The sequence below is a fragment of the Tamandua tetradactyla genome, chromosome 6, assembly GCF_023851605.1.
Source record: "Tamandua tetradactyla isolate mTamTet1 chromosome 6, mTamTet1.pri, whole genome shotgun sequence".
Taxonomy (NCBI): Eukaryota; Metazoa; Chordata; class Mammalia; order Pilosa; family Myrmecophagidae; genus Tamandua; species Tamandua tetradactyla.
Window position 1 is genome coordinate 89,770,485 of NC_135332.1, and position 23,799 is coordinate 89,794,283.

Here is a 23,799-nt window from a genome sequence, read left to right on the forward strand (position 1 = left end):
TGCTGCTAGATGGCTCTTCACAACATTATCTAGTCTAAATTTCAGTTAGCACTGAGATTGAGAAACCCTTTTCTGGGATGAAGTACAAAACTTTATGGTACTAAGTGAGAAGTGTTCTCATAAAAAGATAAAATCATTTAAAACTAGCGTTGTCCAGTAATGTGTAAAGGTTTTTACACATTACTTCATTTTCAAATGAAGGGGACTTCATTTTCAGTATAAACTGATCTAATTCTCTTTGTAGGCCATACATAATCTTTATACAGAATTTTTCTGTTACATACCAAATGTGCCTTTAGTGCTCATTAATGGGTTACAGGTACCTGCAGTGATTTCAGTGTAGAAGTAAAATTGTGACAAGCCTAATGGAATTAAATTCTTTCTTACTTTGAATTTTTTTTCATTTACATTTTCCTATTTTAAATGTGTCTAATGTAAGTTGACTACCCAGGCTGGGTTTCTGAGGGTATGCAGGGCTGGATAGTGTCTTTGTTAAACATAAACAAAATGAATTTAACTAGATAATCTTCAGAAAACACTAAACAGGATACACCTTTATGTTTTATGGAGATTAGCAAACAGTGAATACACTAGTGCTTCCTGCCCCCATTTACACCCATACCCACAGAATATATCACCTCATATATTCAATATCTTCTTTACTGTCCTTATCCATGTTGATCCATAAAGTAGACTGAGGGCCTTCATGAGGGGCCAGCAGGCATACGTTATGAATTGACTGGATGCAGAAGACCCACTCAATTCAATTTACAATTCACTTTTAGTAAATTTATAATTTATTATAAGTATTAAACTAGGTAGGGTTGCTAATACACTGAAAATTAGAATGTTGAAGGGTAAATTGTTGCTGACAATAGAGCAACACCAATTAATATACCCATTTTCTTTGACTATAAATCATAGTTTCTCACACTTAAAAGTCTTAGCGTATATTTAGGCAAAGACATAAAACATCAGAGAAGAAGATTTTGATTCTTCTCTCCTGGACTGGCCATGTGATATGAATTCCTGTTTTAAAATCCAGTTTAAAAAAAAATTATTTTGGAATTTTAAGTATGAGAAAAAAAGAATCATTTTAGAAAATGTTAGGAAAAAAGACAGTGACTCATTCTTAAACAGTTCCTGTTGATATTAACAGTTTAAAACTTGTCTCTAGAAAAGATTGAAATGGGCTGAAAAAATCAAGTTCACACATTTATTCTGGGTGACACTTCTGATAAATTTTCTATACTTGAAATGGCAGTTTTCTTTATATTTGGTTTATAACAAATAGTGAATATTGTATATTGCCACATTAAATTTCAAATACACTTTGTTTTTGCATGCGTAGAGCTGTGGCAGCAGTTCGGCCGAAATACACATTAATTTTTAAAATCAATGAATACTTTTTCCAACAGGTGTTAAATTCCCGTGGCTTACCAGCCTTTCAGGTTAATGTTATGAGTTCAGCTTTGGACACTATGATGTGGGTGGCCCATATCTTTGAGTTCTCTGAAGGAAGATTGAAATATCTATACTGGTTTTGGTGGGTTCTATGAAATAAATGTCTGGTTTAGAATTGATTTAACCTCTTCTTGTCTTTTGGGTGTAAAGTTTGGAAACTTTTATAGTTTGTGTCAAAATATAAGTTTAAGTACTTCAAAAAGCCGTTTCAAAGAATAAAACTGTGAGGGACTAGAATAATCAAGTTATGTAAATATGGACTTGAATGAAGCTTCTGAAATTAATTATATTTCTCTTAATTTTTCAGACAAGTTCTACTGAAATTCTGGAGTATTCATCAGAAAGCGAAAAAGAAGATTACTCAGAGAATAGTTTATTCATTGATTCGGAGTCCCCTCACAAATATGATGTGAATTTTGGATCAAATGTAGAACAGGTTATGGAGAGAGTGTTAGGCCCATGCATGAACTCTTCGGAAACTGTTTTGTATACATCTCAGAAACAGACAGAAAAGTTCCGTAGGACTCCAGAAGATTCAGCAAAGAAGAAGAAGCTTATAAGGTTACTCCTTTTTTAAAAAATATTATTTTTAAAATGCTTGTTTACTTGGAAAGGAACATTGGCAGAATAAAATTATAATTCCCATAAGCAATTAACGAAGGCCCAACTTCTGGGAATGATTTATAAATTGTTCATCTAAGTTGAGCATTGACTATAACAATCATTGCCAACTTACAGAACTGCTTTACTTAATGGAGACTTGTTAGTTTATTAAATTGTATTGAGCATTAGTGTCTTCGGTGCTGTTCTCTGTCAGACAACAGAGAGGCAAATTAGTTAGAGTTTCTGTGCTTGAGTAATAGTCTAAAGGGGGAAATGGACATAAATACAGACCATTTCCAGTTACTTTTATGAGTATGGTGACAGATATAGGCCAGGGCAATACTTGCAGATACAAAGAACAAAGACTCACAGTAAGAAACCAACTGTCGTTCATGTGGAGAGCCTCTGGAATGTTCTGGTTACTGAAGTATCATGTTTGAAGCAGGAAATGGTGGAAGGGAAATCTGGAGTGTCTGTCAGGGCATAGTGATGGACGGCCAAGTAGGACATGGGAAGAAGCCTGGAATTTGTTATACTGGGCGAAGGTGTCGCAACCCTGTTTAATACAAGGCTCTTTGTTTTTGTTTTTTTAATTTTGAAATAATTTTGGGCTTACAAGAATGTTACAAAAATAATGCAGAAAAAATACATAGAACTTCAGTGTACACCCCCACTCATCCAGATTTACCATTAGCACTTGACATATTTGTTTATATCATTCTTTCTGTCTGTCTATCTTTCTAAACATTTGAGAGTAGGTTGTATGCATGATACACTCCTCTAGTACTTAACACTTGCATGTGCATTTCCTGAGAACAAGGACACTCGCTTATATAACTACCTTAAGTACAGCTATCAAGTCCAAGAAATTTAACTTTGATGTAAAGCATATTGTCCATACTAAAATTTTAATGTCCTTTTAGATATTTTATTCTCTGTATTAACTCATTATCTGTAACATGTATCAGAACTTTATTCCTTTTTTACAGATGAATATCTTTCTATTGTATTCTCCACCACATTTTGTTTATCCATGTACCTGTTAAAGATACATGGGTTGCTTTGATGTTTTGGGTATTTTGAATAATACTGTTGTTCAGGTCTCTGCCTTCAGTTCTTGTGGGTATATATCTGGAAATGGAAGTGCTGGGTCATATGATAATACTATGTTTAACTTTTTGAGAAGCCACCAAAACGTTTACCAGAAGCCACCAAAACGTTTACCACATTGGCTACACCATTTTACATTGCTACCAACTGTGTGAGGCTTTTTGTGTTCTGCATCCTCAACAGCAGTTCTTCTCTGTTTAAAAAAAAAGGTTATTTAAGTGGTGAGGTAATATCTCATTGTGGTTTTGATTTGCGTTTCCATGTTGTCTGATGATGTTGAACATCCGTGCTTTTTGGCCATTTATTTATCTTCTTTGAAAAAATGTCTATTCAAATCCATTGACCATTTTTTAATTGGTTTATTTGTCTTTTGTTACTGCATTATAGGAGATCTTTAGATATATTACATCTTTATAGGGTATGTGGTTTTCAAATATTTTCTCTCATTTTGTTGGTTGTCTTTTCACTTTTTGAGTAGTGTCCTTTGATGCACAGAAGGTTTTAATTTTGACAAAGTCTAGTTTATCTATTTTTTCTATTGTTGTGCATGCTTTTGGTGTAAAATCTAAGAATTCATTATCTAATACAATATTCTGAAAATATTTCCCATGTTTTCCTCAAAGAGTTTTATAGTTTTACTTCTTGTATTTAGGACTTTGATCCATTTTGAGTTAATTTTTGTTTATCACATGAGCTGGGGTCCACATTCATTATTTTGCATGTGAATATTCAGTTTTCCCAACAACAATTGTTGAAGAGACTATATTTCCCCATTGAATGGACTTGTCGCACCTGTCAGATGGGTAGGTTTATTTTTGAACCCTGAGTTGTATTCCATTGGTATATATTCCTGTCTTTGTGACAGTACCACATTGTTTTGATTACTGTAGCTTTATAATAAGTTTTGAAATCAGAAAGTGAGAGTCTTGGAAACTTTTAGAGTTTGTGTCAAAATGCTGATGGCAGAGATCCAGTAGAGCAGAGGAGACAGTGGTAGTGGATGGAGTTCTGTATTTGATTTGGTGAGAGGAGGGGTGCTGAGCCTGAGTTAGGATCATGAACAATCCATCCATGTAGCAGATGGGGAGGCAGTTTATATGCAGATGCAAAGGGTATGCGGATGTGCTAGTATGAGTTTCTTGGCATTCTTTTCTGATCATTGTTGTTTTTTTTCAGTGAAGCTGGAAATACATTCATCAACTGATAGTGAGAGTGAGGGTGAGGGAGGTTTTTGAAATTTGATGAGAACGTATAAGAAAACAGTCACATTTCAAGTGAGTGGAAGGACTGGGCAAATATGGTAGGACTGGCTGGCAGTATGGGTACTTAAAATTAGTGGTCATGAATTTAGTTTGAGGCTGTTCATTCCGTAGGGTTGTATTTTTCTCTGGCTGCATTTGACCATGGGCCTGCAAATGTGGAATGGTCTCTTGGTTTTGTCAAGTGAGTAAGTACATTGAACGGAGTTGATAGAAATGGCAAATGAGTGATTATAGTAACAGACCATGAAATCCAAATTGGATAAAGTGGGAAATGAGAACACAAAAGAATGTAAAGTGAGATGTGGTAGAATCAATAGTAATAGTTTTGAATGAGCTAGTCCAGCAATTTTGGAATTAGGCTACTAAAGGTAATGAGTTGGAAAGGTATGAGATGATTGGAGAGTGGGACACTCAAAGCTAAGTTTATAATGGAAAGATTTAGAAAATCATGGTGGAGGACACAATCTTGGAAAAGAGGAGTTTAAAGAACCTGGAGGTGAAAGTATTGTGGGCGCTGAGATAGACAAGAATGGTGGCAAGTATAAGATGGAGAGGTTGGCTGTGAGTCACTAATCTTTTCAGATAGGTTTCCAATTTATTTCTTTTATATGAGGTAACTAGGATATCTTAAGTTGCTCAATGAATTTATTAGTTTTTTTATTCCATTGGTGTTTTGAGGACTGACCATATTTAAAAGAGTTAATTTGGCTATGTACAACAAGAACTTCTGAAAAATTTTTTTTTTTTAAATATGATAGATTTTTCTTAGAAATAGGATTCTTGACTAAAGGATATGGTATCTCCATTCCTAATATCAAGTGTATCTGACCAGAATTACCTGCAGGAACATGGCCATATTCGGAACAGAGGGAAGGCAATGACCTGTGAGTCATCCAGTGCTGACTCTAATGCCCAAAACTGAGCTGAGCACATGGATTTTATCTGAGGGCTCCAGAGACTCACATGTGTGTAGAATTCTTCTGCTATATTAGCAATGACTCTCCTTTTTCTCTTGCTTTTGACCTTTCATCTTAAAATTTCCACAGGGTACTTGTGGGATTCTGGGACTTGACTTTACCAGATGCTCTTATCAGATTATATTGTGTAATCTTTTTTCTTCTGTAAAGTTATAGCATTGAAAACCAGTATTTGACAAAGACTCATCTAGATAGTTGTAAAGGAATAATGTTTTGACCTTTCCTTGTATTTTATTATACTATGAATGCCATTTCTAATAGTGCTTTTTAAGTGACAGCAGGTGTTTCATCAAAGCTAAGTGTGGATTCTGGAGCCAGCTTCCCCTTATATGCCCAACTACATACCTAGGAGATACCTCACCCTGAGCAATGTATAATGTCTTGATTTTTCAGTTTATCATTTGTAAAATGGGAACAATAATAGCATCTATTTCATAGTGTTCTTTGGAGGGGTATAAATCAATTCCTTCATGCTTAAAACAGTACCTCAATAAATGTTAGCCATTATTTTATAATAATATGAACAGCAAAAATGGAATAATATGAAGAAGGGCTTACATATCCATTAAGGAGAGATATACAGATATATTCAAAAGAAGTCCTTTGGTATATTTCTGATTATGAAGATAATACTTTGCAAGTAAAAATCATGACAAAAACAGTAACATGAAAACTAACACTGGTTAAAGATTTACTAAATGCAAGGCACTGTGCTGAGCCCTTTCCTGTTTCAATTCCTAGTTCCTTATCTGGTTAGTTACTGAAGAAGTTACATGACCTCTCTCTAAGGCCCTGGTTTTATTATCTGTGAAATGGAGTGTTGGTACTGTCTCTTTCCTATTCCAGAGGGATATTATTAAGAGAAACAGAATATGAAGTAAAAATGATTGTTGAACTGGTACATGATCTAATGAGAGAATATAATAAATTATATGGTATATAATCATAATGGTTATGACAAGTGATCTTAGTTACTCGAGATTGTAGATGTTAGAAGCCACTGATTTCTTTGAACTTAGTTTGCTGATGCAAAAATGTATATATTACATACTCATTGAGAAGTTAGTATTGTGAAGTACCTATATGCTCATTGTAAGGAATCATCTTTGTCATACATGGAAATGTTCTTAGTTTGTAGTACTGGTGTTTTGATGTGTGTTTGTAATACTCATTTATCTCTATGTCCCAAATAATAGACCCATACACAAATGTTCTTACATGAATATTTTACCTCTGAACAGTCTGAGCAAGTTTTGTTTCTTGACTGCAGCTCTGAAGTACTTTACAGTTTATTTGTTTTCTCTTGGTCTGCCAAGCAGATTGTGAAGTCCTCCGTGGCTAAAGGCATAGATATTTTTTTGTCTCTAGCACCTAGCAAAGTGCTAGATGCTAACATATATGACGTAGCAGGTAATTAACAACATTTGTTAAATTAGTGAATTAAGAAACAATGGAAAGCTAAACTGATCTGAAAGTAGCCCATAATCGGAAAACTGAGCTTCCAAGAAACCTTAAAGGAGACTACTGATGTAATAGGATTAGGCTTCTATTCTATGAAGAGGTTGTAGTATCAAATAAGTTATAATTTCAAGTATTTTATGTATTTATCTCTAGTTGGGGATATAAAATATGTTTTCCAATTATTCTGAAGCTTGGCTTTTAACTAAACTTAATACACTTTATTCAATGAAACAGAGGCGGACTAGCAGAAAGACTAAACAGTCTACAGAATCGTGAGAGATCAGCCATTTCATTTTGGAGGCATCGATGTGTTTCATACCAAAAGTCAGGTAAGGCTTACACAAAGCATTTAAGACTGTGGGTAGAAAATATGCAACTTCATATTCACATTAAAAAATATGAAGTTCATGATTATAATTTCCATGTTTTTTTCCAGCTGTCACATAGATCTTAGAATCGTTCCAACAGATGACTCCATTCTTAAAAGATTTAATGATCCTGACCCACTGATCTTCTCATAGTTCACAAATTTATTGTTGAAGATCTGACTTAGCTGTATATTAGAGTTATGCTTGCTAAATTTAAGCCAGTGACTTTCAGACTTTAGTGACAGGAACCCCTAGTAAGAAATAAATTTATGACCACGCCGCCCCCAACCCCAACACAGCTGAAAGAAAAGTTTCACAAATAACACTGACCTTAATATTCACATTATGCATTCTAATGTGTTCCCCTTTTTTTTTAAACATGGGCAGGCTCTGCCTGCTGAGCCACCATGGCCCGCCCTCTAATGTGTTCCCTTTTAAAAATATTTACAATAATCCTTTTCTCACAACCCACCAAATTGATTTCAAGACCACCAAATTGTTTGATGGTGAGGATATACCATACTAGTGAAGCCTTTGAAACAATGCTTTTTTTTTTCATGGTGTCTTCCTACATGGTCTCCCCAAACACTTGTAGGAGTTTTCTCAAATTATTGTCTGAGCTCCTATGTTGAAGAGTCAGCTGGAGAATGTGAAGTGTGGGTGAGCATGATCACCTCGTTCAAATGTACTGTTAATAGTCTTTCCAGGCGGATCTTTGGAATATGCGTTGTAATAGGCTCTTGAGTGACTTTTACACATTCTAGAGTTTGAGAAACCATAGTCATAGAGTTGTACCCCCTACTGAGACAACTCTATGAAGACTTCCATTGGTAAATGTCTACTAGATGAACACATTCTCACATATTACTCATTCCTTTGGAAGTCTTCAATTCTTATCTCATTTATTCCTTTATAAATCTTGTCTCAATTATCTTTTTGCAACTTTCTTCTCTCTAAGAAATTTTTATATTACAATGAATATTTTAATATCACATATGCATAATTATATCAGGATGACCTAATACATATAACCTGATACTTTATCATTTATAGAATTCCATGGATTACTCTATTTCTATACTCATTATTTCATTTCTTGGCATTTTTTCATATCAAGGATTATGATATTAAATAATCATCTTTACAACTCATTTGAAGAGTCAGTAGGCCAGGCAGGCGTATATGAAGGTTGTCTAGTTATTATTCAGGGTAGTCCTAATAGTGAACTGCCTTAAGAACAAAAGATAATTTAATGGTACTCATAATTGAAAGACTCAGGGAGGAGACATTATACTTCACACATTGTTTTTATTGTTGTTTTTTTTAAATACATATTAGTTTTGACATTGTTGGCAGGCCTTCTTCATATGGTAACTCCCAGGTTTAAGACCAATAAAAAACAATGCTTTCTTTTCCAACATTTTACTAGAAGTTCCTGAAATGAATTTTATTGATTTGACTGAGACTTATGTCCATCTTTCAACTAATCAATGACTGTTACCACAGTGGAATATAATTGATAACCATAGCATTCATAGCCATCTATTTAACTAGTGATAGTTTCGGACTTATTTAATAAAAGTGAGCAAGAATAGTTTGTAATTTTACGATATGTTGTCTCCTGTTTTAACCTTTTAGTGATATTTCATGGTATCCTACTTATAAATATCTGCCTGTGTATATTTAAAACCTCTTGGATATGGATACCTTCAATTATAGTGATGACTTTCTCCCATAATCCACCACCTTCCTTCTACATTTAGTTTCTGTTTATTCTTAGCGTCATCCATCATTTTTAATTTAGTTTGGAATAATATGTGTTATAAACGTCTTTTCTTTTGCTTGAAATAGAAAATAAGGCCTTTCCACTTAAATTCTCAAATTTTGTTCGTCCTTCTTCTACTTTCAGTTATCTTTTGAATTAATTACACGAGACTGATAAGCTTGGATTTCTTTGTAATTGGGTATAAATATCAGATGCATTAGATTTCTGCAAGATCACTTTGAATTCTTAGAGATCAGCTTTTTTTTTCATTAATTTTTTTATTGTGAAATATATACAAAAAAATCAATAAATTTCAGCGTACATTTTAACAAGTAGTTATGGAACAGATTTCACAGTTTGGTATGGGTTACAGTTCCACAATTTCAGGTTTTTCCTTTTAGCGCCTCCAAGGCACTGGAGGCTGACAAATGTCAATATGTTGATTTCAGCAGTCATACTTATTTGTTAAATCCTATCTTCTCTGCTATCCCCTTTCTGTTTAAATAACCTATATACCTAAAAGCAATACATTTCAAAGTACATTGCAACAAATATGTAGAACAAATTTCACAGTTTGGTATGAGTTACAATTCCACGATATTAGGTCTTTATTTCTAGCTGCTCAAAGATAGTAGAGGCTAAAAGAAATATCAATAAAATGATTCAGCATTCATTTGAGTTACAATTCCACGATATTAGGTCTTTATTTCTAGCTGCTCAAAGATAGTAGAGGCTAAAAGAAATATCAATAAAATGATTCAGCATTCATTTGTTAAACCCAGCTTTCTCTGTATAACTCTGCCATCACCTCTGATCTTTCACACATTTTGTAGGGATATTTTGGCTATGCCCATTCTAACTTCTTTTTTTAACTTTTTTTATTGTATAGTATAACACATATACAAAGAAAAGAACTTAAAAAGCAATAGTTTTCAAAGCACTCTTCAAAAAGTAGTTATGGGATAGATCCCAGAGTTTGTCATGGGTTACCATACTATCCTTTTGTATTTTTCCTTCTAGCTGCTCCAGGATATAGGAGGCTAGAGGGCTTAAATATTTTTTTATCATCACAATCGACTTTTTTATTTTATTTTTATTTTTTTTATTTTTAACTTTTTTATTGTTGTCAAAGAAAGCATAATGCAACAAAATGGCAGAGAATATCTGGAAGATTTCTATTGTGTATTTCACTAATAAATTGCCTTAATGTATTAATTAAGATATGACAAATCCTTTCACAATAGTTTACTTTAGAGACAGGAACTACTTTCTATGTCAACTACTAAAGGACATTTTTTTTTTTATTAATTAAAAAAAATTAACTAACACAACATTTAGAAATCATTCCATTCTACATATGCAATCAGTAATTCTTAATATCATCACATAGATGTATGATCATCATTTCTTAGTACATATGCATCGATTTAGAAAAAGAAAAAGCAAGACAGCAGAAAAAGAAATAAAATGATAATATAGAGAAAAAATAAAAATAAAAAATACAAAAATATATAAGAAAAAAAACTATAGCTCAGATGCAGCTTCATTCACTGTTTTAACATAATTACATTACAATTAGGTAGTATTGTGCTGTCCATTTTTTTTTTTTTTAGAAATCATACCATTCTACATATGCAATCAGTAATTCTTAACATCATCACATAGATGCATGATCATCGTTTCTTAGTACATTTGCATCAGTTTAGAAGAACTAGCAATATAACTGAAAAAGATATAGAATGTTAATATAGAGAAAAAAAAATAAAAGTAATAATAGTAAGAACAAAACAAAACAAAACAAAACAAAACAAAAACCTATAGCTCGGATGCAGCTTCATTCAGTGTTTTAACATGATTACTTTACAATTAGGTATTATTGTGCTGTCCATTTTTGAGTTTTTGTATCTAGTCCTATTGCACAGTCTGTATCCCATCAGCTCCAATTACCCATTATCTTACCCTGTTTCTAACTCCTGCTGAACTCTGTTACCAATGACATATTCCAAGTTTATTCTCGAGTGTCGATTCACATCATTGGGACCATACAGTATTTGTCTTTTAGTTTTTGGCTAGACTCACTCAGCATAATGTTCTCTAGGTCCATCCATGTTATTACATGCTTCATAAGTTTATTCTGTCTTAAAGCTGCATAATATTCCATCGTATGTATATACCACAGTTTGTTTAGCCACTCGTCTGTTGATGGACATTTTGGCTGTTTCCATCTCTTTGCAATTGTAAATAACGCTGCTATAAACATTGGTGTGCAAATGTCCGTTTGTGTCTTTGCCCTTAATTCCCTTGAGTAGATTCCCAGCAATGGTATTGCTGGGTCGTATGGCAATTCTATATTCAGCTTTTTGAGGAACCGCCAAACTGCCTTCCACAGTGGTTGCACCATTTGACATTCCCACCAACAGTGGATAAGTGTGCCTCTTTCACCGCATCTTCTCCAGCACTTGTCATTTTCTGTTTTGTTGATAATGGCCATTCTGGTGGGTGTGAGATGATATCTCATTGTGGTTTTGATTTGCATGTCTCTAATGGCCACGGATATTGAGCATCTCTTCATGTGCCTTTTGGCCATTTGTATTTCCTCCTCTGAGAGGTGTCTATTCAAGTCTTTTTCCCATTTTGTAATTGGATTGGTTGTCTTTTTGTTGTTGAGTTGAACAATCTCATTATAAATTCTGGATACTAGACCTTTATCTGATATGTCGTTTCCAAATATTGATTCCCATTGTGTAGGCTGTCTTTCTACTTTCTTGATGAAGTTCTTTGATGCACAAAAGTGTTTAATTTTGAGGAGCTCCCATTTATTTATTTCCTTCTTCAGTGCTCTTGCTTTAGGTTTAAGGTCCATAAAATTGCCTCCAATTGTAAGTTTCATAAGATATCTCCCTACATTTTCCTCTAACTGTTTTATGGTTTTAGACCTAATGTTTAGATCTTTGATTCATTTTGAGTTAACTTTTGTGTAGGGTGTGAGATATGGGTCTTCTTTCATTCTTTTGCATATGGATATCCAGTTCTCTAGGCACCATTTATTGAAGACACTGTTCTGTCCCAGGTGAGTTGGCTTGACTGCCTTATCAAAGATCAAATGTCCATAGATGAGAGGGTCTATATCTGAGCACTCTATTCGATTCCATTGGTCGATATATCTATCTTTATGCCAATACCATGCTGTTTTGACCACTGTGGCTTCATAATATGCCTTAAAGTCAGGCAGTGCAAGACCTCCAGCTTCGTTTTTTTTCCTCAAGATGTTTTTAGCAATTCAGGGCACCCTGCCCTTCCAGATAAATTTGCTTATTGGTTTTTCTATTTCTGAAAAATAAGTTGTTGGGATTTTGATTGGTATTGCATTGAATCTGTAAATCAATTTAGGTAGGATTGACATCTTAACTATATTTAGTCTTCCAATCCATGAACACGGTATGCTCTTCCATCTATTTAGGTCTTCTGTGATTTCTTTTAACAGTTTTTTGTAGTTTTCTTTATATAGGTTTTTTGTCTCTTTAGTTAAATTTATTCCTAGGTATTTTATTCTTTTAGTTGCAATTGTAAATGGGATTCATTTCTTGATTTCCCCCTCCACTTGTTCATTGCTAGTGTATAGAAATGTTACAGATTTTTGAATGTTGATCTTGTAACCTGCTACTTTGCTGTACTCATTTATGAGCTCTAGTAGTTTTGTTGTGGATCTTTCCGGGTTTTCGACGTATAGTATCATATCGTCTGCAAACAGTGATAGTTTTACTTCTTCCTTTCCAAATTTGATGCCTTGTATTTCTTTTTCTTGTCTAATTGCTCTGGCTAGAACCTCCAACACCATGTTGAATAATAGTGGTGATAGTGGACATCCTTGTCTTGTTCCTGATCTTAGGGGGAAAGTTTTCAATTTTTCCCCATTGAGGATATTAGCTGTGGGTTTTTCATATATTCCCTCTATCATTTTAAGGAAGTTCCCTTGTATTCCTATCCTTTGAAGTGTTTTCAACAGGAAAGGATGTTGAATCTTGTCAAATGCCTTCTCTGCATCAATTGAGATGATCATGTGAATTTTCTGCTTTGATTTGTTGATATGGTATATTACATTAATTGATTTTCTTATGTTGAAGCATCCTTGCATACCTGGGATGAATCCTACTTGGTCATGATGTATAATTCTTTTAATGTGTTGTTGGATACGATTTGCTAGAATTTATTGAGGATTTTTGCATCTATATTCATTAGAGAGATTGGCCTGTAGTTTTCTTTTTTTGCAATATCTTTGCCTGGTTTTGGTATGAGGGTGATGTTGGCTTCATAGAATGAATTAGGTAGTTTTCCCTCCGCTTCGATTTTTTTGAAGAGTTTGAGGAGAGTTGGTACTAATTATTTCTGGAATGTTTGATAGAATTCAGATGTGAAGCCGTCTGGTCCTGGACTTTTCTTTTTAGGAAGCTTTTGAATGACTGATTCAATTTCTTTACTTGTGATTGGTTTGTTGAGGTTATCTATGTCTTCTTGAGTCAAAGTTGGTTGTTCATGTCTTTCCAGGAACCCGTCCATTTCCTCTAAATTGTTGTATTTATTAGCCTAAAGTTGTTCGTAGTATCCTATTATTACTTCCTTAATTTCTGTGAGGTCAGTAGTTATGTCTCCTCTTCCATTTCTGATCTTATTTATTTGTATCCTCTCTCTTCTTCTTTTTGTCAATCTTGCTAAGGGCCCATCAATCTTATTGATTTTCTCATAGAACCAACTTCTGGCCTTATTGATTTTCTCTATTGTTTTCATATCCTCAATTTCATTTATTTCTGCTCTAATCTTTGTTATTTCTTTCCTTTTGCTTGCTTTGGGATTAGTTTGCTGTTCTTTCTCCAGTTCTTCCAGATGGATAGTTAATTCCTGAATTTTTGCCTTTTCTTCTTTTCTGATATAGGCATTTAGGGCAATAAATTTCCCTCTTAGCACTGCCTTTGCTGCGTCCCATAAGTTTTGATATGTTGTGTTTTCATTTTCATTCGCCTCGAGGTATTTGCTAATTTCTCTAACAATTTCTTCTTTGACCCACTCGTTGTTTAGGAGTGTGTTGTTGAGCCTCCACGTATTTGTGAATTTTCTGGCATCCACCTATTATTGATTTCCAACTTCATTCCTTTATGATCCGAGAAAGTGTTGTGTATGATTTCAATCTTTTTAAATTTGTTAAGACTTGCTTTGTGACCCAGCATATGGTCTGTCTTTGAGAATGATCCATGAGCACTTGAGAAAAAGGTGTATCCTGCTGTTGTGGAATGTAATGTTCTATAAATGTCTGTTAAGTCTAGCTCATTTATAGTAATATTCAGATTCTCTATTTCTTTATTGATCCTCTGTCTAGATGTTCTGTCCATTGATGAGAGTGGTAAATTGAAGTCTCCAACTATTATGGTATATGTGTCTATTTCCCTTTTCAGTGTTTGCAGTGTATTCCTCACGTATTTTGGGGCATTCTGGTTCGGTGCGTAAATATTTATGATTGTTATGTCTTCTTGTTTAATTGTTCCTTTTATTAGTATATAGTGTCCTTCTTTGTCTCTTTTGACTGCTTTACATTTGAAGTCTAATTTGTTGGATATTAGTATAGCCACTCCTGCTCTTTTCTGGTTGTTATTTGCATGAAATATCTTTTCCCAACCTTTCACTTTCAACCTATGTTTATCTTTGGGTCTAAGATGTGTTTCCTGTAGACAGTATATAGAAGGATCCTGTTTTTTAATCCATTCTGCCAATCTATGTCTTTTGATTGGGGAATTCAGTCCATTGACATTTAGTATTATTACTGTTTGGATAATATTTTCCTCTAACATTTTGCCTTTTGTATTATATATATCATATCTGATTTTCCTTCTTTCTACACTCTTCTCCATACCTCTCTCTTCTGTCTTTTTGTATCTGACTCAAGTGCTCCCTTTAGTATTTCTTGCAGAGCTGGTCTCTTGGTCACAAATTCTCTCAGTGACTTTTTGTCTGAGAATGTTTTAATTTCTCCTTCATTTTTGAAGGATAATTTTGCTGGATATAGGAGTCTTGGTTGGCAGTTTTTCTCTTTTAGTAACTTAAATATATCGTCCCACTGACTTCTAGCTTCCATGGTTCTGCTGAGAAATCTACACATAGTCTTATTGGGTTTCCCTTGTATGTGACGGATTGTTTTTCTCTTGCTGCTTTCAAGATCCTCTCTTTCTCTTTGACCTCTGACATTCTAACTAATAAGTATCTTGGAGAATGCCTATTTGGGTCTAATCTCTTTGGGGTGCGCTGCACTTCTTGGATCTGTAATTTTAGGTCTTTCATAAGAGTTGGGAAATTTTCAGTGATAATTTCTTCCATTAGTTTTTCTCCTCCTTTTCCCTTCTCTTCTCCTTCTGGGACACCCACAACACGTGTATTTGTGCGGTTCATATTTTCCTTGAGTTCCCTGATACCCTGTTCAAATTTTTCCATTCTTTTCCCGATAGTGTCTGTTTCTTTTTGGAATTCAGATGTTCCATCCTCCAATTCACTAATTCTATCTTCTGTCTCTTTAAATCTATCATTGTAGGTATCCATTGTTTTTTCCATCTTTTCTACTTTATCCTTCACTTCCATAAGTTCTGTGATTTGTTTTTTCAGTTTTTCTATTTCTTCTTTATGTTCAGCCCATGTCCTCTTCATGTCCTCCCTCAATTTATCGATTTCATTTTTGAAGAGGTTTTCCATTTCTGTTCGTATATTCAGCATTAGTTGTCTCAGCTCTTGAACTATTGGTTTGTTCCTTTGACTGGGCCATATTCTCAATCTTCTGAGCGTGGACATTTATCTTCTGCTGCTGGCGTCTGGGCATTTAGTCAGATTTCCCTGGGTGTCGGACCCAACAAGGTTGTAAGATTTTTCTGTGAAATCTCTGGGTTCTGTTTTTCTTATCCTGCCCAGTAGGTGGCGCTCGTGGCACACGTTTGTCTGCGGGTCCCACCAGTAAAAGGTGCTGTGAGTCCTTTAACTTTGGAAAACTCTCGCCGTCCGGGTGGTTCGCTAGCCGAAGCGGCTTGGAATAGTGCCAGCCGGCCCGGGGTCCGAACGCGGGGAGGGTCGCTGGCTGCCGCAGCCCGGGAAAACGCCCGTCCGAATTTCCTGGTCGGCCCGGGGCGCCAAGTGTGGCGGGAGGGCACCAGCCGCAGCGGCCCGCCCGAGAGAGTGCACGTTCCCGGGGGGTCACAGGTTTGGAAGGGCCCCCCCCCCGTCACCGTTCTCTGCAGCCTGGGGATTTCCGATCCAATTCTCTCAGTTGGTCCGGGGGACCGTGCGTGGTGTGGGCGCCAGCCGCCGCGTTTTGAGGGGACCGCCTGTCCAATTCTCCCAGCCAGCCCGGGAAAGGGGAAGGGAGTGACTCCGGCCACTTGCCTCCCCGCCCGGTGAAGCCCACGCCCCTTGGCGATCTCACCGGAGCGGGTTCTCTCAGCCAGCCAGCCGTTCCAGGATGGGGTACGCTGTCTTTTTTATCTCTGTCGTGGCTTTGGGAGCTGTTCTGTATCGTTTCTACTCCTCTAGTAGCTGTCCTGGAGGTGAAACTAAGATCCGCGCATCTTACTAAGCCTCCATCTTCACAATCGACTTTTTTTTCCTTCTGTTTTTGTGAACAATAACATATATACAAAGAAGCTATAAATTTCAAAGCACTGCACTACAATTAGTTGTAGAACATATTTCAGACTTTGACATAGGTTACAATTTCACAATTTTAGGTTTTTACTTCTAGCTGCTCTAAAATACTGGAGACTAAAAACATATCAATTAAATGATTCAGCATTTATAGTCATTTGTTAAGTCCTCTCTTCTATGTATAATTCCACCATCACCTTTGATCTTTCCATACCTCTTTTTGGGATTGTTTGGGCTATGACAGTTCTAAATTTTTGTATTGGGAGTGTCTGTCACTAACATGGGGTAGTTAGGTGGAACTATCTGGTGTTCCGGGAGGCTGGGCTAGGTATCAGGACTCATCTGGATTAGGGACCCATCTGGAGGTTGTAGGTTTCTGGAAGGTTACTCTAGTGCCTGGAGCCCTTGTGGAATCTTTTATATTTCCCTAGGTGTTCTTTAGAATTGACTGAAATTGTCCTGGTTGGGTTGGCAGGTTATGATAGGTAGCAGGGTCTACCAGAAGCTTGTATAAGAGCAACTTCCAGAGTAGCCTCTCAACTCTATTTGAACTCTCTCTGCCACTGATACTTTATTAGTTACACTTCTTTCCCCCCCTTTTAGTCAGGATGTAATTGTTGATCCCACGGTTCCAGGTCTGGGTTCATCCCTGGGAGTCCTCTCCCATGTCGCCAGGGAGACTTTCATCCCTGGAAGTCATGTCCCACGTAGGGGGAAGGGCAATGATTTCACTTGCAGAGTTGGGCTTAGTGAGCAACAACAGAGGTTGTCCAGAAGTAACTCTTAGGCATGCCTATAGGTAGTCTAAGCTTCTCTGTTACCTACATAAGCTTCACAAGAGTAAGCCTCAGGATCGAAGGCATGGCCTATTGATTTGGGTATCCCTAAAGTTTGGCGCAGTATGAGGGGGTTCCCTGATGGTAAGGTTTAATAGTTCCATAGTCTTTCTCCCCTCCCTCCAGGGCTTTGCCATTACTTTTTGAATATCCTCTAGAATGTTTCCAGGCCTTACAATAATCTGTATAGGATTAAATGACCTCTTTCTTACTCTGTGCTTCCTGTGTTTCAGTTGTTCAAATGAGCTATATAGATAAGTTGAATTAGATTATGCACTAGAGAAAATTTCGGTTCCAGATCAAATAAACCTTTCTTCCATTGGTCTCAGAGATAATGTGTGGTTCTAAAACCACCCAAAAGACACTGTCTTCCTTACCGCTGTGTTCTGAATTACTTTAACCCCAACCTGTTCGGCTTCGTTCTTATCTCTGAATATCAGGTTATATATATAAAGCAGCCTCTCAAAATCCAGAGATAATAATCACCACTCCGGACTTAATGTGGCTGCTTTAAAAGTTTATAATCTAGGCCCCTGTTTTCTTATAAGCATTTTCTAAAGGTGACCATACCATTGTTTTTTTGTTTCTGCCTTATTTTGTCTCACCAAGTGTCCGGCATATTCATTCACATCCTTGCATGCCTCACAACATTGTTTCTTTTTGTAGCAGCCTTCCTTGTCTCTTATGATGTCTTTACATTTAAAGTCTGTTTTGTACTATATTAGTATAGCTACCCCAGCTTTCTTTTGGTTACAACTTTGTGGAAAATCTTTTTCTGGCCTTTCACTTTCAATCTCTTTGTATTCTTGTGTCTAAGATGAGGCTCTTGTAAACAGCATATAACTGGATTATGTTTCTTAATCCATTCTGCCAATCTGTATTTTTAATTGGCAAGTTAAGTCCATTAACATTTAAAGTTATCACTAAAAAGGCGTTTCTTGATTCCACCATCTTATCTTTTTTATTTTGTCAGATCTATATATTCTTTTCCCTCTTTCTCTTTGTATTATTTAAATTACCCTTAGTGGTACTCTTCAATTTTGTGCCCTCCTACAGACCTCCCTCTCCTTTCTTTTTTTTTCAGCTGACAGAACGCCTTTTCGTATTTCTTATAGGGCCGGTCTCTTGTTGATAAATTCTTTCAGGACTTCTTTCTCTGTGAAAGCTTTAATCTCCCCCTCAGTTTTGAAGAACGATTTGGCTCAGTACAGAATTCTTGACTGGAAGTCTCTTTCAGGATCTTGAATGTATCATACACTGCCTTCTCACCTCCAGGGTGCTAGTTGAGTAGTCTGAACTCAGTCTTATTTGATTTACCTTGTGTGTAGTAGATTGTTTTTCTCTTGCTGCTTTCAGGATTTTCTGCTTCTCTTCAACATTTGACAGACTGCTTAGTATGTGCCTTGGGGAAGGCCTATTTGGATTTATTCTGTTTAGAGTTCTTTGGACTTCTTTGACTTGTGTGTTTATGTCCTTAATGAGAGTTGGGAAGTTTCTCCCCATTATATCCTCAGCTACTCTTCCTAGCCCTTTACTCCTCTCTTCTCCTTCTGGGACACCAGTGATTCTTATAATTTGTGTGCTTCGTTTTGTCTGTCATTTCCCTGAGTTCCCATCAGTTTTCCCCATCTTTTTTGCCATTTGCTGTTTTGAGTCTTCGAAGTCAATTTCCTGTCTTCTGTATCACTTATTCTTTCTTCTGTCTCCTCAAATGTTGTGTTGTGTGCCTCTAGTATTAGTATGTTTTTTATTTGGTCAACAGAGTCTTTAATCTCTGTGATTTCTGTTGTTTTCTATTTAGTCTTTCAAATTCCTCTTTGTGCTTTTTCTCCTGTCTTCTTGATCTCCTTTATGTCATTTGCTATCCCATTTATTTTTTTAAGTAGAGTGGTATGAACATCTTTGATTAGTTCCAATGTCTGTGTCTCCTCTGGTGTTTTAATTTGGTCATTAGGCAGGGCTATATCTGTCTGCATTGTGATATTCTTAGTGATCTGCTGTCTCCGTCGCATGTAAATATCTTAACTGATTACTTTGGGAGTTGATTTCTTTCAATAGTCTAAGGCCTTGTGTTGGTGGGATGGTTGTATAGCAGGAAGCAGGGCACAGGATGGAGCACTAGTATGGTGATTTGTTTCAGGGCAGGTGTGGCTGCAGTTTGGGGATGTTTCACTGATGCTTGTGAATGTGGGCACCTAGCAGCCAGGGAGGATGTAGCTGTGCAGGTACACCAGTCTGGGGGCATAAAGAATCCTGGTGTGTGCTGGTCTAAGGGCCAGGGCCCTTTGTGCACATGCGTAGAGCTGTGACAGCAGGTTGGTGTTACACCTTCATGGATTAGGAGCAGATGTAACCCAGCTGCACAGGTTGGCACTTTCTCAGAGCTGGAAAGTAAGTCTGAGGGTTGTGCACATACGAGATTCTACGACTGCTGTAAAGTGGGGTTCCCAGAGCTGAATGACAAGAATGGGGGCCCATGTGCATGCTTGGGCCTGAGAGTGCCTTTTAAGCGGATGCACTGAACTCAAGGAGGGTGAGGTGAGGCTGTGTGACACTATGGGTGGGGGGCAGGGGTAGCCTAGGTATGGAGGTACCACAACCTTTATGCACTGGCAGCAGCCTGCAGGAAACAGGGAGGGGGAGGTAGTGCTTGGAAGGGGGACAGGAGAGGTGGGTTGGGCTGCACTTGGGGTGGGGATGTGGGGAGGTATGTACACTAGGGGCTGGTAGGGTGGGGGCATTTGGAGCACTGGGAAAGGGAGTGGGTGACTGGGTTCAGGTGTGTGGGGTGTGGCACACCCTAGGAACGCAGCCTGGCTTACTTCCTAGTTCTGTGTTCCTGTCCGTGCACTCCCGTGGGTTCTGCGCCTCCATGCTGGGCTCCAGCTCTCTGCCTCTCGGTTCCTCAGCCTCTGCAACCAGGGCTGCCACATGTGGTGCAGAAGGCTCTCCCAGGTCAGCTGCACTCCCAAATTGCTGCCACAGTCGTCGTCCTGTCTCTTCTCTAACTTTTTCATGGAACAGAGCTAATCTTGAGCTACTCTAGTTGGCCATCTTCTATATCCTTTAATCTTGATTCAATATTGTAGGGTGGAACCCCATTAGATTAGATTATCTCAGTGGGGATATCTAGAGATCAGCTTTTTAGTTAGGCATTGAGATGGATTGATAATCTACAAGATAGGAAAGAGAGGTTGGAAAGGATGGGAGACAGAGGAAGAGAACAAATGGAATGTCCCAGATGCACAAGCTTTGCCTTGTACGAAATTACAAGTCCTACTACAACCACTTATATACCATATTGATGTTCATGCTGCATCCTTTCTTTTCTCTGATAAAGAAGTAGAATTTGGTCAAATTTTTAGAATTTTCAGAGCTCTTCTGTTCTAACCTCATTATTTGATAGGTCAGGAGTATGTGACCTAGGGGAGATATGACTTGCTCTTACTGTTTAGCCAGTGGAAGGTGAGGACTGGATCCTTGGTCTCCTGATCCTTACCGCCACACTCTTTCAGTGAAACCATACTCCTAGACTCATGAAAATGAATTTTGACTCTTCTACCAGTTCCCTTTTGATATTACTGTTGATAGTCATGTACTTTGGTTCAATATGGTAGCTGTCTTGAATTGTTTTTAACTTTATATTCTCAAAATATTGTAAATACTTTTGAGGTGGGTCCAAGACTTGGACAAACATTAAATTGGACCATAAATTCTTACAAAATAGTTGGGGACAGGGAAAATTCCTTTGTTGTCTGCTTTCTTTCTTCAATATTATCCTTCTTATTGCTGGAGATTGCTGTCTGCCAGGCATGATACATGGGGTTCATCTCATATTAAATCATTTAATATTCAAAAACCCTCTAAGATAGAGATGTCTTTTTTATTTCCACATGGGAAAATTGCTGGCTGAGAGTATAGTAATGAATGGATAAACCTATATTTGAGCTGGCTATCTCTGACGTCCATGTTCTTATTCATTAATATGCATGGGCCTTCTTTAGGTTATCTGTTCAAGATGGAAAAAATTAGGATTGAGAAGGCAAGGGAGTAAGGAATCAGAAAAATTAGTAATATTAACACAAATGTATTTCTTCCGGAAAAAAAAATTGTTTCCGTTTGCTTAAGCTGCCAGAATGCCGTATTCCAGAGATTAATTGACTTTACAAAGGGGATTTATTAAGTGACAAGTTACAATTCTAAACCATGGAAATGTCCAAATTACGTCATCAAGAGGACACCTTCACTGAAGAAAGGCCAGTGGCATCTGGGTTCCTGTCGAATGGAAAGGCACATGGCTACGTCCGCTGGCCCCTCTCTCCCTGGGTTGGTTTAAAAATGTCTTGCTCAGCTCCTGTGGGTCCTTCTGACTTCTGCTGGGTGTTTTCATTCTTAGCTTCTCTAAACTCTCTCAGCTCTCTTAAAGGACTCCAGCAAGTGGATTAAGACCCACCTTGAATGAGTGGGGTCACATCTCTATGGTAAAAATCTAATCAAAAGGTCTCACCCAACAGTAGGTCTTCCCCCACAAGATTAAATTAAAAGGATGGAGGCTTTTCAGGGGTACATAACAGATTCAAACCAATATATTATCTTTCAAAAGTTATAGGTCTTGAGAAAACATTCCCGAGAAAGCATTAATTTGAGGATTTGAGGAGCACTTGACATGGGTTTGAATGTTGCAGGGACTGGACAAATCATCTGTGTAGGATGCCATAAAACCTTATGATTTTATAAGGAGCTGGCAGAGTGTCTTCTTACTTACTGATTTTGATCAGCACTAGAAATCATTAACATTGTTGTCCTGGATTTTTGTTATAGTGAATTGACCAAGTCAGCATGCACAGAGTTGGGAGAATATCTTCTGGAGGTCTGAATAGAAAAATACTGGTATGCCTAGGTAACTGGTAGTGAAAAGGATGAAGTTGATCTTTTCTCTGTCTTCCTTAGCACCATATAGCTTATTTGGAATGGTCCTTACAATTTTCATTCTTAAATTTTGGGGATGGAGGGTATTCAGTTATTCCTTGAATAAAAGAGAAAATCAAGACAACACACACAAAAGCAAAACAAGCTGAAAATTCATACATTTTCATGAACATGGTGTTATAAAACATCCCGTGAAAAAGCACCCTAGGGATTTAGAGAATAAAAGGATAAACTCCATTTGCTTAGAACTCTGGAGGATAGTTGAGACTAGAGAAGGACTATGCAAACTGAATCAAATTAACAAAAAAATCTCAGATTGGAGAATTCTGTCTTGGACACCACTGTTTCCTGTTCTTCTCCCTCTTGCTTGGTTCTGTCAGCTTGGGAGTCACACAGAGCCCAGCTTTCTTCCATTGTAGACTAAGATGGTAGATGCGCAGCAGTGAATTCAATCTCCGTACATATCCAAACACAGGGACCCAAGTACACAGAGACCCAGGCAAAACATAAGCTGCTATAGAATGCTGCATACAATGGGCCACCAGAGTTGGGGGGAAAAAGAGCCCATGATAGAAAGGCTGCTGAGAACTGTTGTGCCCTCAATCCAGTTTCAGTCAGCTGGCTGCCTAAAGGAAAAATGGGCTTTTCTGAAAGTGACTTCCCTTTCTGGATTGAACCCCATCTGCCCTCCTACCCTCCTATATACCTGAATGGGGAAGAAACCAGATGAAAAAAACCTCATGGAAGAAAAACAAAAGGGGTTGAACTGAGCAGCTGAAATATAGGATGGGTTCTAGAACTGAAAAGTGTAAGGAAAAACAACACTGAAGAGCTGTGGATAAAAGTATGCATAAAAGCAAACAGAACAGGATTCCCAGAGAAGGATCAGAGGAAGGAAAGCTCTACTGGTGGTGAAACAATTGTGTAAAAAGTACAATTTTTAAAATTGCCCCATACCCAGGACAAAAATCAGGTGAAAAAGTGCTGAAAGCATTTGAACAGTTAAATGTGGGCAATTTTGAAGGTTTAAAATGACCTGGGCCAAGTGTCAATGAAGAGCCTGAACAAAAAGCAAATAAAAAATCAAAACCTAGACAAGAGAGAGAAAAAAACAGACTTCCAAGTTTACTCATCAAGATACTAAGATACATAGACATCAGCAAAAATTTATGAGCCATACTAAAAAAATAGAAAGATATGGCTCAAACAAGGGAATAAACTAAAACATTAAGGTAGACTCATAAATTGAAACAACTAATCACAGATATTCAAACAAATCTCCTAAATTGGTCCAAGAAGATGAAGGTCAAATGCATAAAGAGATAAAAGAAGTCAATGTGTGAGCATAAAGAA

The 23,799-nt window shown here is 37.0% G+C and overlaps 1 protein-coding gene across 7 annotated transcripts in view; it reads left to right on the top strand.

Moving 5' to 3' along the window:
• SPIDR (scaffold protein involved in DNA repair) overlaps nucleotides 1-23,799 on the top strand; it is a 757,458-nt gene that overhangs the window by 300,378 nt on the left and 433,281 nt on the right. For all 7 annotated transcript variants that reach the window (XM_077166724.1, XM_077166722.1, XM_077166723.1 and 4 more), the window contains 2 exons: nucleotides 1,772-2,025; nucleotides 7,112-7,206. In XM_077166724.1, the coding sequence (XP_077022839.1) occupies nucleotides 1,772-2,025; nucleotides 7,112-7,206 (349 nt within the window). The remainder of the gene's footprint in view (nucleotides 1-1,771; nucleotides 2,026-7,111; nucleotides 7,207-23,799) is intronic.